The sequence below is a fragment of the Aptenodytes patagonicus genome, chromosome 7, assembly GCF_965638725.1.
Source record: "Aptenodytes patagonicus chromosome 7, bAptPat1.pri.cur, whole genome shotgun sequence".
Lineage (NCBI taxonomy): Eukaryota > Metazoa > Chordata > Aves > Sphenisciformes > Spheniscidae > Aptenodytes > Aptenodytes patagonicus.
The window spans coordinates 32507583-32528666 of record NC_134955.1 but is presented as its reverse complement, the minus strand read 5'-3'; the positions used below and the strand labels follow the sequence as shown (position 1 = coordinate 32528666).

The window sequence follows — 21084 nt, the reverse complement described above, 5'->3', positions numbered from 1 at the left end:
CTTGGCTCAGGACTATAAGTGCATCTCAATTCAGTACCCAGAGAAATCCAAAGTCCCATGTTTAGTTTCAGTTCCATGTGTATCTGTTCATTTACATTACACAGCTATGAAAGCCTTAGTGTCTACCCTGCCTGCCTGGTTGTCCCTTCCTAGATGCTCTCAGCAGGCTTCTCTTCCAGCTCTGTGTTGTTACCCTTGTACTTCCCTGCTGCCACTTTCCCATCTTCCTCATCCTCAGCTTCATCCCTTGGCCACTGTTACTGCCTCGTGCTGCTTTTTATGTCCTCTTGGTTAGCCTGCTGTTGGAGCAGAGTCCAAGTCACACTCGAACTGTCCTGGTCCTATTCTTAATTCATGATTATGGTGTCACACATATGAAATGTGTTGATGGGATCTTACCTTTCTCAGGTGAACTGTGTGATATTTTGCACAGCTGTGTGTCACTGAGATGTATTACAGATACTAACCATGAACACAGTGAAGAAGGCATAAGGCTGGAGAAAGAATTGCTGCCTGATATCATCAGGGCTCTCTTTTTAACTGGTTCTTTGATAATCTCATAGAACTGTCATACACTTACCAGCTTTCTCACTTTTTCACTTTCCCAGCTCTACCAGCTTGCATAAATAGATAACAGCATTTGAGGGCATGGAAAGTATTCACGACCTGCAATATAATAAAGACAAAGGTTTAAGGCATTATGGGTAGAGAATAGTGGTAGAAAAACTGCAAAGTATAAACAGGTGATACACTGAGATGCTGGTGAAGTGGGTATCAGAACAGACAGCTAGAAGGGAAGGATATAGGAATGGATGCCAAAGTTTCTTAGATTTGGCACCAAGAAAAGACATCTGGGGAAAGGGTTATTTTTTATCTTTGGAAGATATTTTACTTTAAAAGAAAAGGTACTTGTTCCACTACTCCAGTCATTAACAAATGTTGGCTTTTACTGGGAAAAGATACTTGCATTATGTAGGTGATGGAAAGCATCAGAATATACCCGAAGCATGAGGGGATCCAGTTAACATTCGCAACCTGTCATCTGATTGTTCCCTTCTGTGCGGTAACTAGTCAGTGTCAGTACCTAACACTGCAGAGGACCGGGTGCATGGCCTGCACAGTGCATGTATTGACTGGTTGCTGCATGCTTGAATACGTCGCATCTATTCCTGGTATCGGCATAGTACCTTACCTGGAAGATGTCTGCGCTGTGTAGTCTTACGCTGCATGCTCGTCAGTTTGGTCAGTGGTGGGCTGCATGTATTGCATGTGTGCTGTGTAGTCTGTTCTGTATACAGGGGCTCCTTTAAAGGATAAGTATTCATCATTTCTAGTGGATAAGTTATTCTTCACTTCCCTTCCTAAAAACACCGCTGTGTAGTGCTGCTGGCGCAGAATGGCAGCTGCCTTTCACCCTCGAGGTCGCTACCTTCCAGCGGTGGGTGAGTGATCCCTGTGTGTACGGTTCGTGAAGTGCTTTGGGATCCTTCTGGATGAAAGGCACTCTGTGGAGCTCAGGATATACTTACTATTCATTTACTGTCTTTTATTCCAGCCACACACAAACTCTGGAAGATAAAACTCAGTACATCCCCGCTACAGACAGATCTAGCTGCTAGCTGCAGATACCGAATCAGGATCTTAGCAAGGTGTTTGGTGGGGGGAAGGTGGGCTTAGACCCTGCTGTGATTTCAGCCAGGCTTGTTCTGATACTCCAGAGGGGTTTGATATTTCAGTGGTGTTTCTGTTTTCCTCTGACTGTGTGGGGTATTTACATATCTGGTTCCCAATCGCACGGAAGGCAATTAAACAAACTGAGTCCACTGCACACAAAGGAAAGACCAGAATCACACCCTGCCCAAGAGCTAGACCAGCAACATGCAGTAAGGGCATTTTCTGAGGTGGCTTGAAAAAACACTCTACTACACCATTGTATACTGGCTGCAGTGATCCATCTGCGCCTCCGTCTTTCCATTTTTTTTGTTGGAGGGAGGGACGGGCCCTGGATCCGTAGCCCAAGGCTGCCCACCTGGCAAGGCTGTGCTGAAGTGCCCTCCTTCAGTGTGGTAAGGTTAAGCAGTCGGTAGGCTTCTTCAACTAATGCCAAAATTGGCTCAAACACATTCTCGGCTACAAGGAGCCCAGACTGCTCCACAGCAGAAGAGGATCTTCCTCCTGGTGCTGGTGGGATGGTAGAGGAAGGGCTCCAACCATTATGAAGCTGTTCTAGGAGTGGGTGAGTACAGGGCTTGTGTCAGCTTCTGGTTTGTGCCGTACACAGTGGTGTGCTGGTATTTCTCAAAGCAAAGTGCAATGCCTCACTTAGAAAGCGTAGGAAATCCTCACAAAATAAAATGGGTACGGACGATACCAATTTTAACTGGACTGCAGCTCCGAACTGTTCCCATAGTGATATAAGCTGGAAGAGAAAAAAAGCAATATCAAATGTAGGAACCTAACCCATGGTTGTTCAGCTTCCCTGCGGTCAGCAGGAATGGCGAGAAGCTCAGGTAACTTGTCAGTCAAGCCTTACAAGAGGAGTGGAGCCCACTCTGCAGGAGTTTGGGGGTAACTCGTGAGACCGTGCTGCTGAGGATGGGTGAGCATCCTGCACACCAGGAGCAGCCGCTCCCCTACTTACCCTCTACTGCCACTTTGCAGCTCCTGTTTTCAGTCTGTGTCAGCATGTCATTGGTGGTATTGTCTACCACATTTTGTGTGCTAATTTATGTTATATACATTCATAGTTTACATGTCTGTTTATTTTGTGTTGAACTAAGTTATTTTCCTTTATTGTTTATGTTTTTAACTGTGTTTCATATTTAACTTCATTAATTTATGTTACTTCATCTTATGTTTGCAATGTATCTTTTCATGGAAAAAATCTAATAAAAAATATTTTTAAAATGGCACAAAAATAAAATTTCCCCAAGATCTGCAGTGTATTATAACATCAAAAACCAAACAGTGCTGGCAGGGCTAGGGCCCTGGCAATCTCTTTCTTCAGAGATAAAGTTTGGTGGCAGGACTGCCCACTGCCAAAGTTCTTGTAGTACTTCAGCTAAAAGGTAGGAAACCTGAGCAGTGCCTGTCACCGTGTGAAAAACCTCAGATTCAAGCTGATGGAAGTAGGGTTTGCTCATCTCCAGTGGAGGTGCAGACCAGCCCCAGTCCTCTGCTGTGGGTCTTACAGAGGGATGGGGCAACGCCGCTCCCCAGGAGATGGCTTCTCCTCCAGGAAGGTGATGCTTCTGGCTGGAACAGATTGGGCAACAGGCTGGGAAAAGGACAGCCCTGAGCGCAAAAGAGGGGTAGAAAGCAAGAAGTGGAGTCGGCTATAGCAGACAAAGTCCTAAGCTGGTGGGTGGAGAGCGTGGAGGGGAACAGTCAGCATGAAAGCACTTTGGTCTGTATTGACATGGCAAAACGGAGAGCCTGTGCTGCCATACCAGAAGCTCCCCACATGCTTCTTCTCCCCTGTCGCTGCAGCCACAAAGCTCCCTATGGGATAAATCCTGCCTGGGTGCTAAGGTAAGTTGTTGATGGCATGCATGGGAGTGCTGGCTCGTGCATGCTGGTGGTGGTGAATGTCTGCATGTTAGATACACAGACTGCACTCTGTGCTGGGCAGAGCACATTAACGTTGCGTGAAACCACAGGTACTGGACAAAACTAAACTTTCTATTTAAAATTATTAAAAATAGATAGTTCACAGCCTTTACCTTCTCTCCCAACTGTGCAAAGTGCTGGTTTTGGTAGATAAAGGCAAAGAGCAAGATGGAAACTCCGGTGGCTCATACAGGAGGTTTGAAAGGAGTGCTGTCTCCTTTTTGTGTCAAATCCCAGACATATTTTTTTTCCTTACTTGGCTTCTTGCCTGTGTTAAATTGCTGAATTCTGCTTCATTAAAATAATTGCTAATTGCATTTTACACTTTACTTTAGTAGCTGCTCAGCAAAGGCTCAGCCATCAAAGATGCTAAGCACCTCCCATGACCTACAGGTTAATCTTCACCGGGCCTCAGTGAGAGCCCTGATGGTCTGCAAGTGCTGAGGTCCGGTCCCCTGCCCAACATGTACCCAAGCAGTAGGATGGGCCACATACTTGGAAGTCAAATTCTGGGGGGCAGTTTCATAAGGTTTATTAAGAATTCCCCGACGTTTTCCTTGGGTTACTCCAAATTAACTGAGGCTCCTGTCATGCCAGTGTTCAGGGGTAAAAAAAAATCATTCAGGTGCATAGAGAGAACTGGACGTTACCTTTACCAAGATGCAGTTGAAGCTACATGTGATCCTTGCCTGAAAGCTGTGTTACAGCTCAGCTGCTTGCAGGGAATGAGAGAAAAGAAAGCCTTCCTGCATCCAACAAGACACACAACATATGCCCTACAGCATATGCCCTACTGCTTGTGCTATGCTGTTTGAGTGACAACAGTCTGGGTTTTTAATTGTCGTAACCCTAGTTAGTAGTGACAAATATTTTGCAACTGGAGGACTGGAGATTTCTTTATAAAATTTAGACCCCACGTAAAGAGTTTACTCCATACGTCCAGTCTAATCTTGCCTTGAGTTATTCAGCGTATGCGTATGACAGAGTAAAAGAAGCACTGTAGTGTGCTGAGCTTGAAATCATATGCTTTCCAAATCCCCTGCCAGCACAGCTTAGATGAAATTTCTCCTGGAAATAAGGCAGGAGTTGTTGACATTTTCTTTCAGTGGGGAAAAGAGAGGTAGAAATGTGGGGGCAGCTGCTGGTTTCGTGCTAAACAAAGACATGCAGAAGGAAAAAATCCTTTATTTTGGTTGAACCTTTTTAAAGAAACTAGGAGTTCTTTGTGCCAAACTTTCACATCGTAATAACCCGAAACTTCCTCACTCTGTCAGAGATCTCCCCAAGGGAATCCCGGCTGAGTGTCGGATGAGACCCAACATGACCTCTTGGGCCTGAAATTTTTGGCATGTATTGCACCCAACTACGAACTCATTTAGCCGCCTCCAACTTCTCAGAGCAGCCTTTCACCTGACTGACTCAGGTGCTCACGCCATGCAAGCCTCAGGGAAGGGTCGCAGGATTGCAAAAAATACAGGGGTGCTTCTCATCTCTGCTGTCTCGAGGCAGACACAGGCCACCCTCGCCTGGTCACCCAGACGCCTCTTTTCTGGACACAGGAAAGCGATGACGCTAAGGCACGCTGATGCCATCCTGGACTGTTCGGCCGTGGATGCCCTCATGGCGAGCAGGGGCGGGTGGGTTTGGACGGACAGGCTGGGGGTCCTGGGGAGAGCACTGGCTGTCTGGGGAGTGAGCCGCTGCACAATCCCAAAGGAGCTGTCGCGTGTGCTATGCTTTGGCTTTTGTCAGTCGGCTAGCACAAACCTTTTGTGTCTCCTGCTGGACTTTGTGCCTAAGACCACCTGGAGGGCTAAACCAGAAACAGATGCCATGGACCAGCCCCTCAACTGGTTTAAATCAGCAGCAGTTCTCTGGAAACAACTAAGTCACATTGATTTACCTTAGCAAGTGGATCCCATCCAGCATTTCCACTTGTGACACAACAGTTTACTCCCTTGTGCATTTTAGTAACACGAAACAGATACCAGTTTTCCTAACAAAATGCAGTTTTTTCCTGATCCTCTTTTTTTTAAATGAGGATCCTTAAGATGGGAGAATCCCCAAATGATCGCCTGCATCCCACCCACCTCCGGCCAGCAGATGTTCGTATCGCTCAGACCCACGCTGTGAGGCTGATGCTTCTCTCTGTGTTTTGAAACAAAATCCTCTACATCAGTATGCTGTAGTCAGGGGCCACTTCAGTACCAAAGCTGAACGTTACACTTAGTTACACCCCAGTGCTCCTGCCTGTAGCCAAAAATTTCACAGCATTAATCCCTGTATGTGATTCCAGGGATCCTTTCACCATCTGTCTTACCACAGAGGTGGATACGACAGCCGAGCAGACAACATCGGTGACTGCTTCTTGCTGTCTTAAAACAGTTTCTTGCACCCATCTGTTTGCATGTCCCCGCGCGCGAGGCCGTTCGGCACCTCACATTTCCCTGAGGCGGTTATCCTCCTGGACAGCCGGGCTCCGCACTGGGGACTCACCCCAGCCTGCAGGCGGGAAGTTTGCCGCAGAGCCAGCAAGCGGGTCTGGGCTCCCGGGCTAACGCCTTTCCTGCAAGACAGGAGGAGCTGCAGATGGAGCCCACCGCCTTTGCCCGCAGAGGGAAGCAGTTGCCACTGGGAAACCCGTGAGCGAGGTTTTGCTCTGCGCAAACCACGGCCATCGGCTCCGTATCCGATCCACTGCCTTCTCCAGGGCAGCCTTTCTGTCAGCTGCCCCCTCCCCTCGGGCCCCAGCACTGGCGTTTCCCCCTTCCTGCTTTTAGCACGTGCATGTCGAAATCGGGGCTGGATGTGGAACAGCGTTTGCTCCTCACACCCGCTGGACCCTGACACGGGGAGCTGGCGTACCCCCAAGCTGCCTGCCTGTGAGAAGATAACAAGAGGAACTGCCTGTTGCAGATTAGTTAGAGTCTGACTGAGCAGTCATTATACAAACCCAAGGCTTATTTCTCTTTTTTTTTCTAAGGAAGTATCCAAATATAGGTAGAAACTAACTTTCTTTTTTTCCTAAAACCAGCCATGTCTAAAACCATGCGAGCTCCGTTGTAGAGACAGTGGAGTCACAAAACTGTGACTGTGGCTCCCTTGTCCTGGGCAGGACAGTCCAAATGATGACAGTGTTTCCAGCAGCCGACTGCCAATATACAGAAAGCAGACAGATTAGGCCGTGGGTGTTTGTGCAGCCGAGCAAATTATTTGGTAAAAGGCACACATCTGAGTAACAAAATCTTCTGTAGGGAACTGTTACATCCTCCTGGTACAGCCCTAAATGGGAAGAGATTAGAAATCAAAGGGAAAGGGGGTGTTTCTTTTTTCTTAGAGTGTTAACTCGTTAAACAAGGCTTATTTCAGATCACCTGCTAAATTTTATATTTAAATTTTCCTACATTTTGCACATACTTGTTTTCACTGTATAATCTGTTTCTCTTGCTCTTTGTGTGGATCTTTCTTTCAAACAGCAATTAGTAAGACTTTCATTTGCAAAGGAAATCTTGGCTAAATATAGTAACGTAGAGGAGGTTGTTTAAGATCTGCTAGGTATTCCACAGCTCTCTGGTATTCCCTGGATGTTTATTTCAACCAAGACTTTTTTTCTTTTAAGAAAAACATAATTTTTCAAGAGGAAAGCTAACCAAAGAAACACAGCCACTGGTGCGATACCTGAAACAATTTTTCACGGTTGGATCAGTAATTGCAAAGCCATCAGTGTCCCCTATGGGGATATACCCTTCCTACTGTGTGCGAATGGAGAAGACCAGCTGTAGGTCCTCTCTTGCTCTGGATGAAAGCAGGGGCTCCATGGCCTAAGCCAGTGAAGGGATTCAGACATGCAGGTGACCTTCTCCCTGGTCCTTGGTCCCGCCAGTCAGTGGGAAAGCTGATGTGGATGCCAGCAGTGCGCGAGCAAGGCTGCCATGGTCATGCGCTTGCGTGGTGGCTTGGAGGAGAGCATGGGGAAGGCAGGAAGGCCAGGCAGGAGTGGACAAGCAGCGACCGAGGAGACACGAGACTAAGGAGCTGGCAAAGTGGGGTGGCAGCAGGGCAGGGACAGGAAAAAAATCACTTTTTTCCTAGATGTGTTTTCAATGGATGATGTGCAGGTGATACTGATTCACAGGCTGTAGGAATGGCAATCCCAGCTTTCACTGCAGCCTTGGTTTTGCAGCCCTTCCCTACCTGGGGTAGCACTCTGCACGGGAGCCATGGCCTGGCACTGGCAGGACGGCGCCGGGCAGGACGAGTAGGGGTGAGAGTAGGACAGGGCTTTGCTTTGACCAGTTCCCTTGTAACAGAGAAAGGAAACATCTTCATGAGACAGTATCCTGGGGCACAGCTGACCACCTTGAGCGATAGCCACCTGAACATCACTAGCCAAACCACCTGCCTGGGGCAAAACCACAGGCACCTGAAATGCTGGGGGCACACTCACCCCCCCATCGCCTGCCTCCCTGTCGGCAGGCCCGGGGCGGGCAGCCATGCACCCCGCTCTGGGGGAAGGCCCCCGCCCCTCACTTGCAGCCAAACCATCCCACAGCATCACTCACGCCTCCGGGTTTCTTCTGTCTGTCTGTCTGTCTCTCCCTCCAGGGAAAGTCTCTGGCGAGCAAGCGCCTCACGGGTCTGATGCAGTCCTCCTGACAGCTTCAGCCGACTGCCCCGCAGGAGAGACACCCAGGACCGCCACCGGGGATGGGGCATTTTGGGGAGAGGGGGTCCCTGCAGGGGAGAGAGCCTGAGCCAGTGCAAGCGGAGCGCCATGCACCAGGGGAGCGCCCTTCTTCACAGTTTATATCGACAGTTTCCTACCTGTACAGCTTTGTAAGGACACCGAGCTCTGTGCAGGTACTTTGTTTCTGACCGCGGTTTGGAGGAGCACTCTTCACCGTACGCAGGAGGTCGACAAGGCAAGGGCTTGCTGTCTTGTTATTTAAGAAAACAGACCCAACCGCAACTTGGAGAAAGAAGAGCTGAGAGAGACCGGTATTTTCTGTTCATCTCTTCTCTCCCTGGCACAAACATGGCTGTAATAGATGGCGCTGCAATCCCACTTGCTCCCTTTCTTGTGGTCATCTGGATCCAATAAAATATCTGCTGGAAGCTGCTTCTCCTTTTCACAAAATCTCAAATGCATTTCTCCTGCAGATTCATTGACTTTAGCTTTGTTTTTCTTTCTTATGTCTCTCCTTTAAGGCAATGAAAAAAAAAAGGGACTATCTAAGTTCATCACTCACTGTCCTTCCAATAGCATGTAGCATGTCCAGAGATAAGGCCAGATCCTCAGCTGAAGTCAGGAGAGCGTGAGTGGTTTTCATCACCTGAGGATCTGTCCCATTGAGTCAGACTCTGATCTTGGTGCAAATCCTCTGACGTCGGCGGAATCGCTCTGCATGTGCGTGTAGTGCAAATGTGATCAGACTCTGCCTGATGCTCAAAAAGTCATGATTTAGATGTGTAATGCACTCACAAACACACACATGCGGTATTTAAAAGTGAGTTGTTTTATATTGTATTTGATTTTCTATTTATTTAAGGTTTTGCATACTTATTCAGTGATGGATGTTCAAGCTTTACTCCAAGTAGATAGAACTGAACCACTTAGAGGAGATTCCAACTCCAGTCACAGAGGGCCAAAACCTGCTCACGTGTATACAGGGAAAGGCAACTCTGATGTGGGCAGGTGTCAAAATTCAATCTACAGTGAGGAGGGAATTGATGGAGATGGGACCGGTGGAAGCAGGGTGTGAATGGGCAGGGCGCCGGGTGCCAGGTAACTCTTCCTGAACAGCAGCACACCCAGCTGTGTTATAAAGCTCAGATAACTGACTCCACTGAGAAGCACCGCTGTAAGAGTGAAATCGTACCACTTACAGAAATGAGCTTCCACTAAAACTCATCTGACCTACAGCCCATGAATACAACTGCAAGAGGTGATCCAGTAGTTTGTTTCAAACTGTTGGGAGTATGGAGGTTAGGATGAGGACAGAACTGAAGTGACATTAATTAAAAAAACCATGTATACTAGCTGCAGATAGGAAAATGGACTGCATTCACATACAGTATATTGCCTATATACGAAAATTTCAAGACTCAGTTGACTTAGTGCCACAAAACCTCCTGTATTTTGTAAGCATTTCAGATCTGAAGCATATGTGAAAATAGACATTTCTTGGTTGTTTCTTCACTCATGCCAAGGCAAATTGGCTTTTTGTGCAGGTGGTAGAAATTGCTATATGGCTACAAGTCTGCATTCCTACCTAGGCAAAACCATCTTGCTAAGTAGACAGCTGGCTATAGACAATATTCACTTCTGAGGCAAGTATTATTCTAATATCTAAGGCCTATGTATGCACAAAATCAGGCCAGCAATAGTTTCTGTCAGAAAAAGGACCTTCCCTCTTTATCCATGACATTTCTCATTTTGATACCTCTTTTTTTTCCCCCAGAAAACTCCTATTATCAATTTTACCTAAGGTCCATAGGACCCTCTACACCTGCGTGAATGTACAGTAGAATATTATGTTTGTTCTTTACACATGCCTATTTCCATAAACAGCCTGCTGTCTGAGGTCTTCTGACCAAATTCGTCCTACACATACATGGTACACAAGCGAGTTCCAGGACTGCAGAACCATCATGGATGTGCCTGTACATTCATGTGGTGTCCTGCCTCTGAAGGGGACATTTGGTCCCCTCCAAACTGTCACCTAGCTGTCCTTGCAGGACCCATTTGTCCTCTGTTGCCCACCCAGCCAAAGGGTCCCCTCAGGTAATAGAGGGTCTTCATGTAACAGACCCGGTTGTCCATTCATGCACATTCATACGTGTCCCCTTACGTCATCCCTAGGAAAATCCAAAGGCTGGCTTTTCCCAGAGCCTTGTTGATGGTGTTTTTATCTGTGTCAAACCCACCACTGCCATGCGTCACTGGAGCTCTGTAAACCAACAGCTGCTCGCACCCCAAGCTACTCTACTGCCAGTGCTGCCCAGCCTCTGGGCTGAGGCATTTCCCATGGGAGGTCTGTCCTGTGAACCCCCAAGCTGGACTGCAGGGCATTCCTGAGTGGGATGTATGCATAAAGCATGAAACTCTGGTGTGTAGCAAGGAGCAGAGATGGCAAAGTGTTACCAGGGGATCTCCGCTTTGCCATGAGTTCCTGACACTGGACAGGTCTTCTCCTGGAGGAAGGATGGGGTAGCTCCATGGAGGTACTCCTCAGTGTCCTGCAGCGTGGGGGGGACACGTGGGCAGGACTGGAGGATGCTGGCGGGTGCACAGGACAGGTGGAATTTGGGTTATGATCTGTGCAGGGAGCGGCAATGCCAGACTTTAACTTGGAGATGTCCCGCTGCCCCGTGAGTGAAGCGCCCTGCTCTGTCTTTCCTGCTCCATTCCTGCAAAACGTGTTGGCTGCTGCAGTGTTTTGCCTGGGGGGGGAATATGCTGTGTTTGAACAGTTGAGTGCATGGAGGGAATTTTGACAGACACAGAGAGCATGCATATGGGCGTACATCAGGGGGCCTGGATGCTGAACAGCTTGCCATTTAAATGCACACTCGTGCAAGCTAATCTGCTCAGTAATGGCTAACTGAGCGGACAGAGCTGCATATTCTCTGGAGAGAAGAAAGCTCTGCTCCTCATTTCCTGACTAAATTTCTCTAAAACAAACATGAGAGTAGACAAGGCCTCCTCCTGGGAACACGTATGAACTGCTCTTCATGTGTCTTACTTCACATATGATGATACTAACATGTAACTGCTTCCACATGAACCGCATCCTTGAATTACTGCTTTTTAATGACATTGCTTATTCCAAGTGATGCTACTCTTGCGCGCTCACCAGTATCCCATTGACTGTTGCAAGCAGTTTTATAAGCGTCCCATGTCTTCCAACTACCTCATCGTCCTGAAGATGAGTTAGGAAATCAGCTTTCCACCTCTATTTATGTTCTAAATGGCATTGTTTCCAGGAAAGGCAGTCTGGAAAGCTTTTATGATGTCCATGCTGTGCAAGCTAGCTACAAAGCTTCCCATACTTACAGGGCTATGGCTGTGAAATATGTCTGTACACTGTTATTTGGATAGCAGAGTATCCAGAGCATTCGTGGCTATTGTGGTGAAACAGCACCAGGACAAGCACTAGGAAGGTTCGACAAACCTGTGCAGACAGCGTTAGGCTAAAGCAAATGGATTCATGTACTCTCAGTATAACTCAGTGCTAAGATCCCATAGAGTACTGTAATAAAATGGTAGCAGGGCAGCCGTAAAAAGTGGCAGTAAGCTGACATAATAATACCAGGATAAATGTAGCAATAAGGTAACACAGGCCGCTGCAGTAAAGTAGCATTTTGATAATGCAGCAATAAGACACAACAGGACGCTGCAGTAGATTAGTTTGGGGAATAAGGCAGTAATAACGTTATGTGTGGACAAACGGTGGTACATTTATAGCAGGTACTGCAGCAATAAAGATAACACAAGGTGCCCTAGTAATAAGTTACTACAGTAACAATAACACGATGCACTGTAAAGTTATATCAGGATGCTTCCATGCTGCAATCGAATCCTACAAGACGTGGTAGCGAGACAATGAAGTCAAAATACGCCCCATTTCGGACTGCAAAACATGAGTCAGCTTTCTGCATGGTAACCCAAATTCTGGAATGATTTCAGTAATACCAATCCTATCACTCCCCGCTTTCAAGGAAGCTGAGGCAAGAGCGTTCCCCCATCCAGTCTATAATTTTGGTCTGAAAATACAAAATTAACTCATTGTCTCTTCAGCCAAATTGTCACAGACTGTGGTGAAGTTCTTCGGTTAGTCCTTACTCAGGTGTAACCCCGCTGATTTTGGTGAGTCCTTTGCCTTGGAAAGGATTTGGCTCTCTCTTCTGGCATGGGTGATGCTTTTAGCCTACAATTATTTCTGTTTTGGGGTGGGGGAAGGGGCACCCAGGTACAGAACATCTGACTGTACTGGTCTGTTTCCTGAAATGCACAAATAAATTGAGCATCCTGGAAAAGTTGAAGCAATAAGGACCAAATCTGTTCTGTCACGCACGCAGGCACACGTGAATAATCCTGCTGTGATCAGTATGAGTCCTGGATGCATCCATGGGCACAGCTTGGCCTAACACTGTTCTCAGTGTCTCCAGCAGAGTGACAGAAGCAGTGTATCTTCTCAAGTTTTATTTTTTTATTTTATCTCCTTTCCTGCTTCTCCATATTTTTTTTAATTTAACCTCATCTGTATGAAATGTCCTTAGGAAAAAGTCAGTTTGCCATAAGACAATATGCAGCACAGTGGGCAAAGAATAGGTGTGTCCATTTGCTGTCTTTGTACCCTTCAGTGGAGGGTAAAGCATTCTGGAAAATAACCAGCGACCACTGTTATACTCAATAATCATCAGGCATAAGGGTTTAGTCAAAGCATCTATGTCAACAGCAAGGCTTGAATGGAGTGTGTGTGCTAGATAACAAGATGGTCTCCTGGGAAAAGGATGTAAATAGGGCACCACTGCAGACTCCTGACTAGCGGGAGCAGCTCACAGCTGGCTCTGGCTCCTTCAGCCAGTCCCAACAGATATGAATTTTCCACCACATCTTTCTGACCCTTTGCACAACAGCTTTGCTATCCCTTTATGTGGCTTCCTCTGCCTCTAGCTGACTGTGCTCAGTTCAAGTTTTGAGCAGTGCTCTGATACGCCTTGGCTTGGCTCTTGCCTTAAACTCCTTGGCTTGCTCTTACTGTGGTTTAATGATTAAGCAGGATTATTAAAGTAGAGCTCACAGTAGGGTAAGATAGGCTAGGTTATCATGATTTCGTCATTTAAGCTGTAAGCAATTTTGCAGCTTCTCAACACTGTTTATAACCTAAGACGGAGAACAAGCGAGGCGGCTGCTCAGCAGAACAGTGAGCTGGTGAACAATACGCTATCTTCATGCCCATACGTACTTTGAACTTACTGGTGAGGAGAAACGCTTTGTAGTGAGAAAAGTAATCTCACGGCAGGAGAGAGTCAGACCTGATCAACTTTTTCATGTGATACAGATTTTGCTTTGCCAGCCCCTAGCATCTGCAAAGCTTGCAGCTAAGAGCCAGCAACCTTCTAATCCTGCTGCTAAGCATTTGGAAACAAGCTTTTCAAAGGCTGTCTTTACACAGCAATGCTATTACGTGAAGCCTTTTAATGTGAATTTATGGCTATTGCCACAAGTGTCAGTGTGGTTGCCCTCTCGCATTTGCAATAGGAAACTGCGGATTCACCTCACACAGAGGGTGGATGTTAGTGGGCAGAATTTAGGGAGCAATTTGCAGGCTTAGGGCTCAAATGAGTTGCACATGAAGGAGCCTAATGCTGTTTGAGATGGTCAGAAGTGCCCAGGTCATCCACACGGGGTTGACAGCAATGACACCAGATTCACCAGTGCATTCCTGTCTGGGGACCCAGAAGATACCCTGAAACATCTCGTGTGGCAGAGGGCGACTCTCTGTGGGCAATGGCATTGATCCCTGAATATTGCTATCTGTCAGCAGAGATACTAAACGGAGCTTCTCTCTCTCATCTTTGGGGACTTAAACCATGCCATCCTTCCACAAATAGTAGGCGACAGCCAGCCCTGAGCAGCACCCTCTACGGGTGGACTAGGAAATCCTTGTCTGGACCAGGATTTCAGGAGTGATTGTTCCCTTTTGGCTCCTTGTCAAGATTTCTCATGTCCACCCACATGCAGGTTATTCCCGCATGCTGCATAGCTTCATAGCCCAGCACTGTGGGTGTCTGATTCTTGTCATGGTTCAGCATGAGCCCGATGCCACATGGATTAAGGCACACCAGATAAAAGATTCAAACGATGCTTTATATGCATCATTTCCCCTAAAAGCATCTGGGATTTTGAAATGCCTCACTCTGCTCTTCGGAGGTCATTTGGGGCCAAACACAGAAAAATGAGGCACTGTGGGATTTTCCTCTACAAGGAAAAAAAACCTGAAGGGCCTCCTGCCCCCGTGGTGTGATTGAAGGCATCCAGACCAGGGCAGCAAGCGCTGTCCGTGGGGACTTGCCCAACACCAGAGGCTCACTGTTTCTCTACAGGGCCATGTCCCCATGCTGGCAGAGGGCAAGCCCTGGGGACAGGTGGAGGGGAGTCCCATGGGGGAGGACGGAGGGGGCTGTAGTGGCTGTTGCAGGAGGAGTATGAAGGTGGGTGGAGGTGAGCTCCCCAGAGGGTCGATGGGATCTGTAAAACCCTGCTGCAGGGGACATGAAACATCATCCTCTAGTGCCGCCCCGTAGTGCGCTGGTGAAACAGCCGGGGCAGGGGAGGTGGGCAGAGGCGTCCCCTCGCATGACCTCGCTGTCGATCGCCCTCCCAGCACAGTGGGAATGTGTCACTGCCGCTGAGTATTTTTGGCCTCACACAGGCATGGAGGCCACTCAGGATTTCGTCTTTGGACACTTGTGGGCAGCGCTGGGAGCCAGCTGGCCAGGGCCGGGGCGCAGCTGCGCCCGCTGCGGGGAGCGCCCGGGTCGCTGCTGCTGGGGCTGCGGGGAGCGGGAGCCTGGCTGCCACAGCCTGAGCTGGCTTCCCGCCTCTGCGGGGGGGGATTTAACCCTTCCCGAGGCACCTTCCAGCTTTTGCAAACACGGAAAACAAAGGCTTCGCTCCGAGCTTGAAAGCTCTGTCAAATGCCGGGGGTGGTGTTGAAGCCACCTGGCTCCCCTCAGCCCACGCCCGTGCTGCTGTCATCTACGCTCTCTGCTGTGAACCTCATCCCTTCCCCTGGCACCAGCACCCTGTGAAAAGCTCTGCTCCCCCCACACAAGCTGGAAAGCGACCCGTCAGCGAGCTGCGTGAGCTGCCTCTCAGGAGAGCAAGACCTGTGGCTGACCACAGCTCTCAGGTTTGAAAGGTCCCAGAGCTGAGAGGTGTTTGCAGCCCAAGCTCTCCTCTTCAGCAAGATCAACCCATCCATGCCTGTGCAAGTGAAGCTGCAGAGCTACGAGGCGTGACCACCAGCAACCCTGCTCTGAGGGCTGTGCAGCTTCCCAGACCTGCCTGCGACACCCGCCCTGTGCCCAGCCACAGCAGCTCAGGGCCACTGGGCTGAAGGGAGTTAGACTGTTTTGTGTGTGTGCCATTTGTCTCTGCAGGACTTGTAACCTTTGCTGGTTTTGAAGCAAGGGACCAGTACAGACCAGGGAAACTGATACCTTCATCAACTAGACCCCCTGCTTAGCACACAGGAGAGTCCATCTTTAATATCTTGGGAATCAGACTGAGCGAGTTGCCATGTGCCCTTTGTCCTGCAGGACAGGCTTAATCGCTTTGTTTATTTACCTTCAAGCCATCCTGCAGCTCTGCTCATCAGAGCATCGGTACTCCTCCGTGTGTCATGCTGCCAGCACACCACATCGCCGTTACACCGGATCTTCCCCGCATCCCGTTGCTTCAGCACCTGCGGTTCTCAGCTGCCTTTCCCCCTCGTCACTATTCATTCTTGTTTTCTCTGAGCCCCTCTTAGACACGCTGGTCTGTGCAACTCATGAAGGGGTTGTCAAACTGACATTTCCCTGCTTAAGCTGGCTGAAGAATCAGTCTCTTCACCAAAAGAAACGCTCCTCAACGCTGCCACGTGCAAAGCTACCGAGGACTATATCTGCTCTGCAATTACAAAAACAGGGGGAAGGGGATGTGTACATGGGTTTGGACTCACCCCTCTTTGAATCTCAGCCTCACAGCGCAATTTGGCCTGTGAGCAGGACTGGCACATCCTGAGCTCAGGCAGTGGCAGCACCTTGGCAAAAGCAAGTTTGCAGCATTTGCCTGCACACTGTGTTCAGGACTGCTTGGCCGTCCTGTCACCTCCAGGACAGCTGAAATCTCTGACACCGTTTTCTATGTGTGTCTGTCAGTGCAGCTGCATATTTGTTTGTACAGACGGCAGCAGGGAAGGCCTCAAGTCCTTCCCTCAGTCGATGGCTGATACTAGATGTTAGATCCTCCATGCTGGGGCACAGACAGGTTTTGGGCATGGTCTGGCCAATTCAAGCTAACTAAAGCTTTTCACAGTCTAGAAAAAGCCTGTCTTGCCAGTACCAGAAAGGACCCTCAGCCAGCCCTGTTCATACACGTGCACATCCAACACATGGGAAAACACCATTTTTCTGTGCTCAGTGTGATGGATCATCTGCTGTGGGCCACCTGCAAACTGCAAGCCCTATCCTGTAGCCAAACTCCTGAGCTTCTGCATGTCATGCATTTTGGGTAGGTAGCTACCCTACCCAAAATGCCTGTCCTCCTGTGATGACCTGCCTCTGGACACAGAGTCATTCTGCTGTGATGCTGAACTCCTCTGCTTCGCCTTGCCTCCCCCTCTGCAAAACAGCCCTCACAGCCAAAGCCAGGCAGAGCTTTGCTGCCTTCTGCCATCCTTTAATTAGAGAGTTGTCAGACCCTTATGGAAAGCAGCACAGCAAACCACAGGCTTCTAAAATGTGGAAGCAATGGCAAGAGCAGTGCTAGAGCTACCTGCACCAAATAGGGAATAAAACTGATTGTGTGGACTTTCTCACCCCAGGTATTACTGACCTGATGAATATTGTGGCAGTTTTGCATCACTGTAACAGTGGTTTGGGTATGACCTTTTTGACTCATCTGCCAGGGCTTTGAGGTCTCTAACGGGTGACAGGAATGATGTGCCCTGGCTGCAGGTGAAGGGACCCGAATCAGCATCCTTCTTTTGGCTCCCTGCCTACCATCAGGACATCACTGCAGCCCACTCTCCTGGGACTTGGCCATCCCTTCCTGACTTTCTCTTCTAATCAAGCAAGCAGTTCCCAGAAAACAGTCAAGTTACTATATTAAGGTGATCCTGCCCTCTGTGTCTTTTTGTTTCTGGGGAGTCTTAAGCAAATCAAGTTGCAGAGTATACACAGAGCACCACAGTCTTCATGTCAGATGAAAGGACAGTCCAGAAGGAGAAAGGGGGCAAGAGAGAAAGCTCTGTGTTTGCATTCATCTCTGACATGATGGATTCCCCCTTCCTGGAAGCAGCCTTGGCATAAATAAAGCCAGTGTGTGCAAGAACTCCCTTCACTACCAACAGTCATGGAGTCATAGATAATAAAAGACCTGGCAGCTCATCTTGCATTGCTCCCTGTAATCAGCAGGATTTTACCTACTGAATTGAAAGCAACCTACCAAGGTTGCTTTATCTAGCATGCCTCTGAAATCTCCAGGGATGGGACCTTAGCAGATGCCCTCAGGAACACATTGTTCCATACTTGAAGCATTCTTACTACAAGGAAAAAAACAAACATATGATGTACAACACAAAAAGCCATCTCTGAGTAAGTTTAAAAACAGTGAGAGCCATCTGTAGGCCACAAATAGCAAAGGTGTTCAGCACTGTACATTTTTTCCCCCAAGTATTTCCCTTAATGTATTTTTTTGCATTGTCTTGAGTTTATTGCACTTTGCGTCAACATTCACTCTCCATTGTGACACAGTGTAGATATCTGTGGACTATCATGTCTCTTTTCAGCCTTATCCCCACCTCAGACTATAACGGCTGAGGCCCTTCTCATATGCCAGTTTCTCAAAGATTGCTATCAACTTTGCTGCCTTTCTCTTTCTTTAAAAGATCACTCAGGAAAAACATAATCATGTGAAGACAGAAGGGCTGTGCTCATCCATACGGCACAATTACCCAGTCACTTGCGTAAGTGAGGTATCGCCCTGGCATCGTGCCCTTCGTGGCAAACTACATGCATGTGTCACACATGTTGTGGTGTAACATATTTGTTAAATCTATTTATTGCACATCTTCGACCACTTTACCTACCTTCATCCCACACTGCCATCTGTTCTGTGGCTACCACCCCCCATCCACTCTCCTGAGTACCTATGGAGGGCTGCCAGGAAAATGGTTCCTCCTTTTCTTGCCAAATTTGGAATTTCAGTTGCAAATTTACCCTAGCAAGAGTGCCAAGGGGAGACAGAGTCAATGCCAAACCCGCTCCAGCTTTCCTGTTGGGCACATCTTCAATTCTGTCACAGTAGCTGAAAAGGGGAGCTGACTCCCATCAGAAGGGGGTCATGCCCAGCACTGCTAGAGGAATCAGCAGTTGTGCCCAGTGCAGGAAGAGCAGATCATCAGAGACTTTAAAACTGTAATATCTGCAGAATCAGAAAATAATTCTATTATTGACATGCATGACATTCTCAAAACCCTGTGCATTTGTCCTCACGGAAACTAATGCACCTGGCTGCAATGAGTGAAGGTCTTTTTGAAAACAGTTCCAATAAAATGCGTTAAAACCACCTAGATCACTCCTGGAATCGTTTTTCCACAGAACAGGCTTGCGTAATATCCACAGGGCTTTTTTGTTTGCATGTAATACAACCATCCTGCAGTCATGTTAGAGAAAGCTTTATACAACACTGTACCATCATGCTTGGTCAATACATACATATGTTCAAGCAGATATTTCCAAAATCAAGTAGGGCTTTCTACGCACAAGTTCCCCACAAAATAAGGCAAATGCATTTTTTCCTATTGTATATCCTGCAGGTGCTTTTATCTGGAGATAATATGTGCTCCCCTCAGTGCTGTACTAGCACTGCAGCCAGGCATGAGACATTGCTGAGATTACTAGCCTGCTCCTGGTGACTCATCCCAGCTGAGCATTTGTGTGGGAGTGCACTTGAAATGATCCAATTTACTCGGTCCCCTAAAAGACCACAGGAATACCTGCTCCAGTGGGGTCTCTGCTGGCAATATGTATGGCAGAGGGAGAGGAGTTTGACCTGGTTCAACGGGCTTCATCTCAGCAGGGCAGAAGTAGGCACTCCACTTACTTAGGCTGATGGAAGATCTCCATGGGAGAGGAGGTTGAGAAAGAGGTCCCAGCGAGCCCCTTCCCACTCTCTCTGTTCTCATCCTTGGAGGCAAGGACCCAGTTGATGAGCTGGTGATTCAGAAAGTCCTTTGATCTTCCTGGCCTGCTGCCTTCCCACCATCTCAGCTCCCCTGAGGCTGCTGAGCTGCTGTGTATGTAAATCTTGGCCATCACCTCCTGCCTCTCCAGCGTGCTTGGATAACCGCCTGGAATACAGGATTGTTTCTTTAAGATAGCACTTGCATCAGGGATGGAATTTATGATTGTCATGGAGGGGATACCATCATCCACATGAGGCTCATTACCACTACACAACAGTGATGATGGGAGACTTGAAAACGCAGGCAGAACACAAGGTGTTAACCTCAAACATGCTGAAGGCAACCTGTCCCTGCCCCAGCCACATCCTGAGAGGTCACATACTGGGTGACACACCTCCCTCCAGGGCCAGGTGGGGCGATGCACTGCTTGCACCTCACAGCCGGGCTGCTTTGAGGTTTTACAGGGAACTTCAAAGCACAGTGCAGACTCTGTGTGGGCCCAGCGGAGGGGCAAATTCGCTCCCAACAGGAAGCATTTCTCTACCCCCTCGGCTAAACTGTAAATTTAAAAGCAAACACAAATTGCAACTGGCTGTTTTCAACATCACATGCCAAAGAAGTGTCAAGGTCTGTGATACCAGGCAGAAGTAGTGCTCAATATTAGAGATGGAAAATTAATTTCTATTAGTCTATGGAACTGTCATTCCTGGGCAAAGATGTCTTTGATGAATTCCATCTCTTCTTGTGTTAACAAATTGCCTGCAAGTAGATTGCAGCATCTCCAAGATTTATTCACTATTTGAATATACTTGCCAAATATTTACTTGCCAGAGAGTTATTCCTGGAGAAATTCTTGATCTGCAGCTCATTTGCAAAGCGGTTGCTACTGGCATTGGATAGTTGAAATTCAAGGAGTTTTTCTTAGACATGCAGATTGCCTAGTATTGTCTCTGCCACCCAAAAATATGGATAAAACTGTTAGAGTCAGGTTTGCTCAACCTTTCTCTGATATTTGTTTTAATTTGCCTGTTTCCAGAAACATTCCTCTAAGTCAAGTTCTAACTCAGACCATTCCTGGAAAGAAAAGGGCTGTGAAAACAGCCAAATCTAAATAGTTGTTTATTTATTTGCTGAAAAACTGTAGTCGGTGTCATTCGGTGCTCTGGACATGGGATGTATGGGGTTGTATCCAGCTGCAGGGTAGGTGCCTACAGAATTTATGCAGCTAAAACTTCCATGAAAGTTATTAGAGTCTCCTTGTTTGGGCAAAACCAGCAAGCCTGTATTCCAGCCTTGCCACCCAGGTGGTTTTTCATTCGGACAGATAGTAATCGTATCTTAAGGCTACTAGAAATAACCAATCCATAATTAAAAGGCTGCTGGTTTTAATGTACACAGAAAAGGCCTACCACTCACTTTAAAGGTATACAATAAATCAAACTGCATTTTCTTGCCACTGGCTAGCACTTCATTTCTCTGAGAGTTGGCACCCCTCCAAGACTCAATTTTTAGG

The 21084-nt window shown here is 47.8% G+C and overlaps 1 protein-coding gene across 5 annotated transcripts in view; it reads left to right on the top strand.

The window, feature by feature from the left end:
* Nucleotides 1-9136, top strand: part of RGS6 (regulator of G protein signaling 6) — a 293786-nt gene extending 284650 nt beyond the window's left edge. For all 5 annotated transcript variants that reach the window (XM_076344752.1, XM_076344748.1, XM_076344750.1 and 2 more), the window contains one exon: nt 8215-9136. In XM_076344752.1, coding sequence (XP_076200867.1) covers nt 8215-8265 — 51 coding nt within the window. In that variant the 3' untranslated portion in view covers nt 8266-9136. The remainder of the gene's footprint in view (nt 1-8214) is intronic.
* Nucleotides 9137-21084: the final 11948 nt, after the last annotated feature.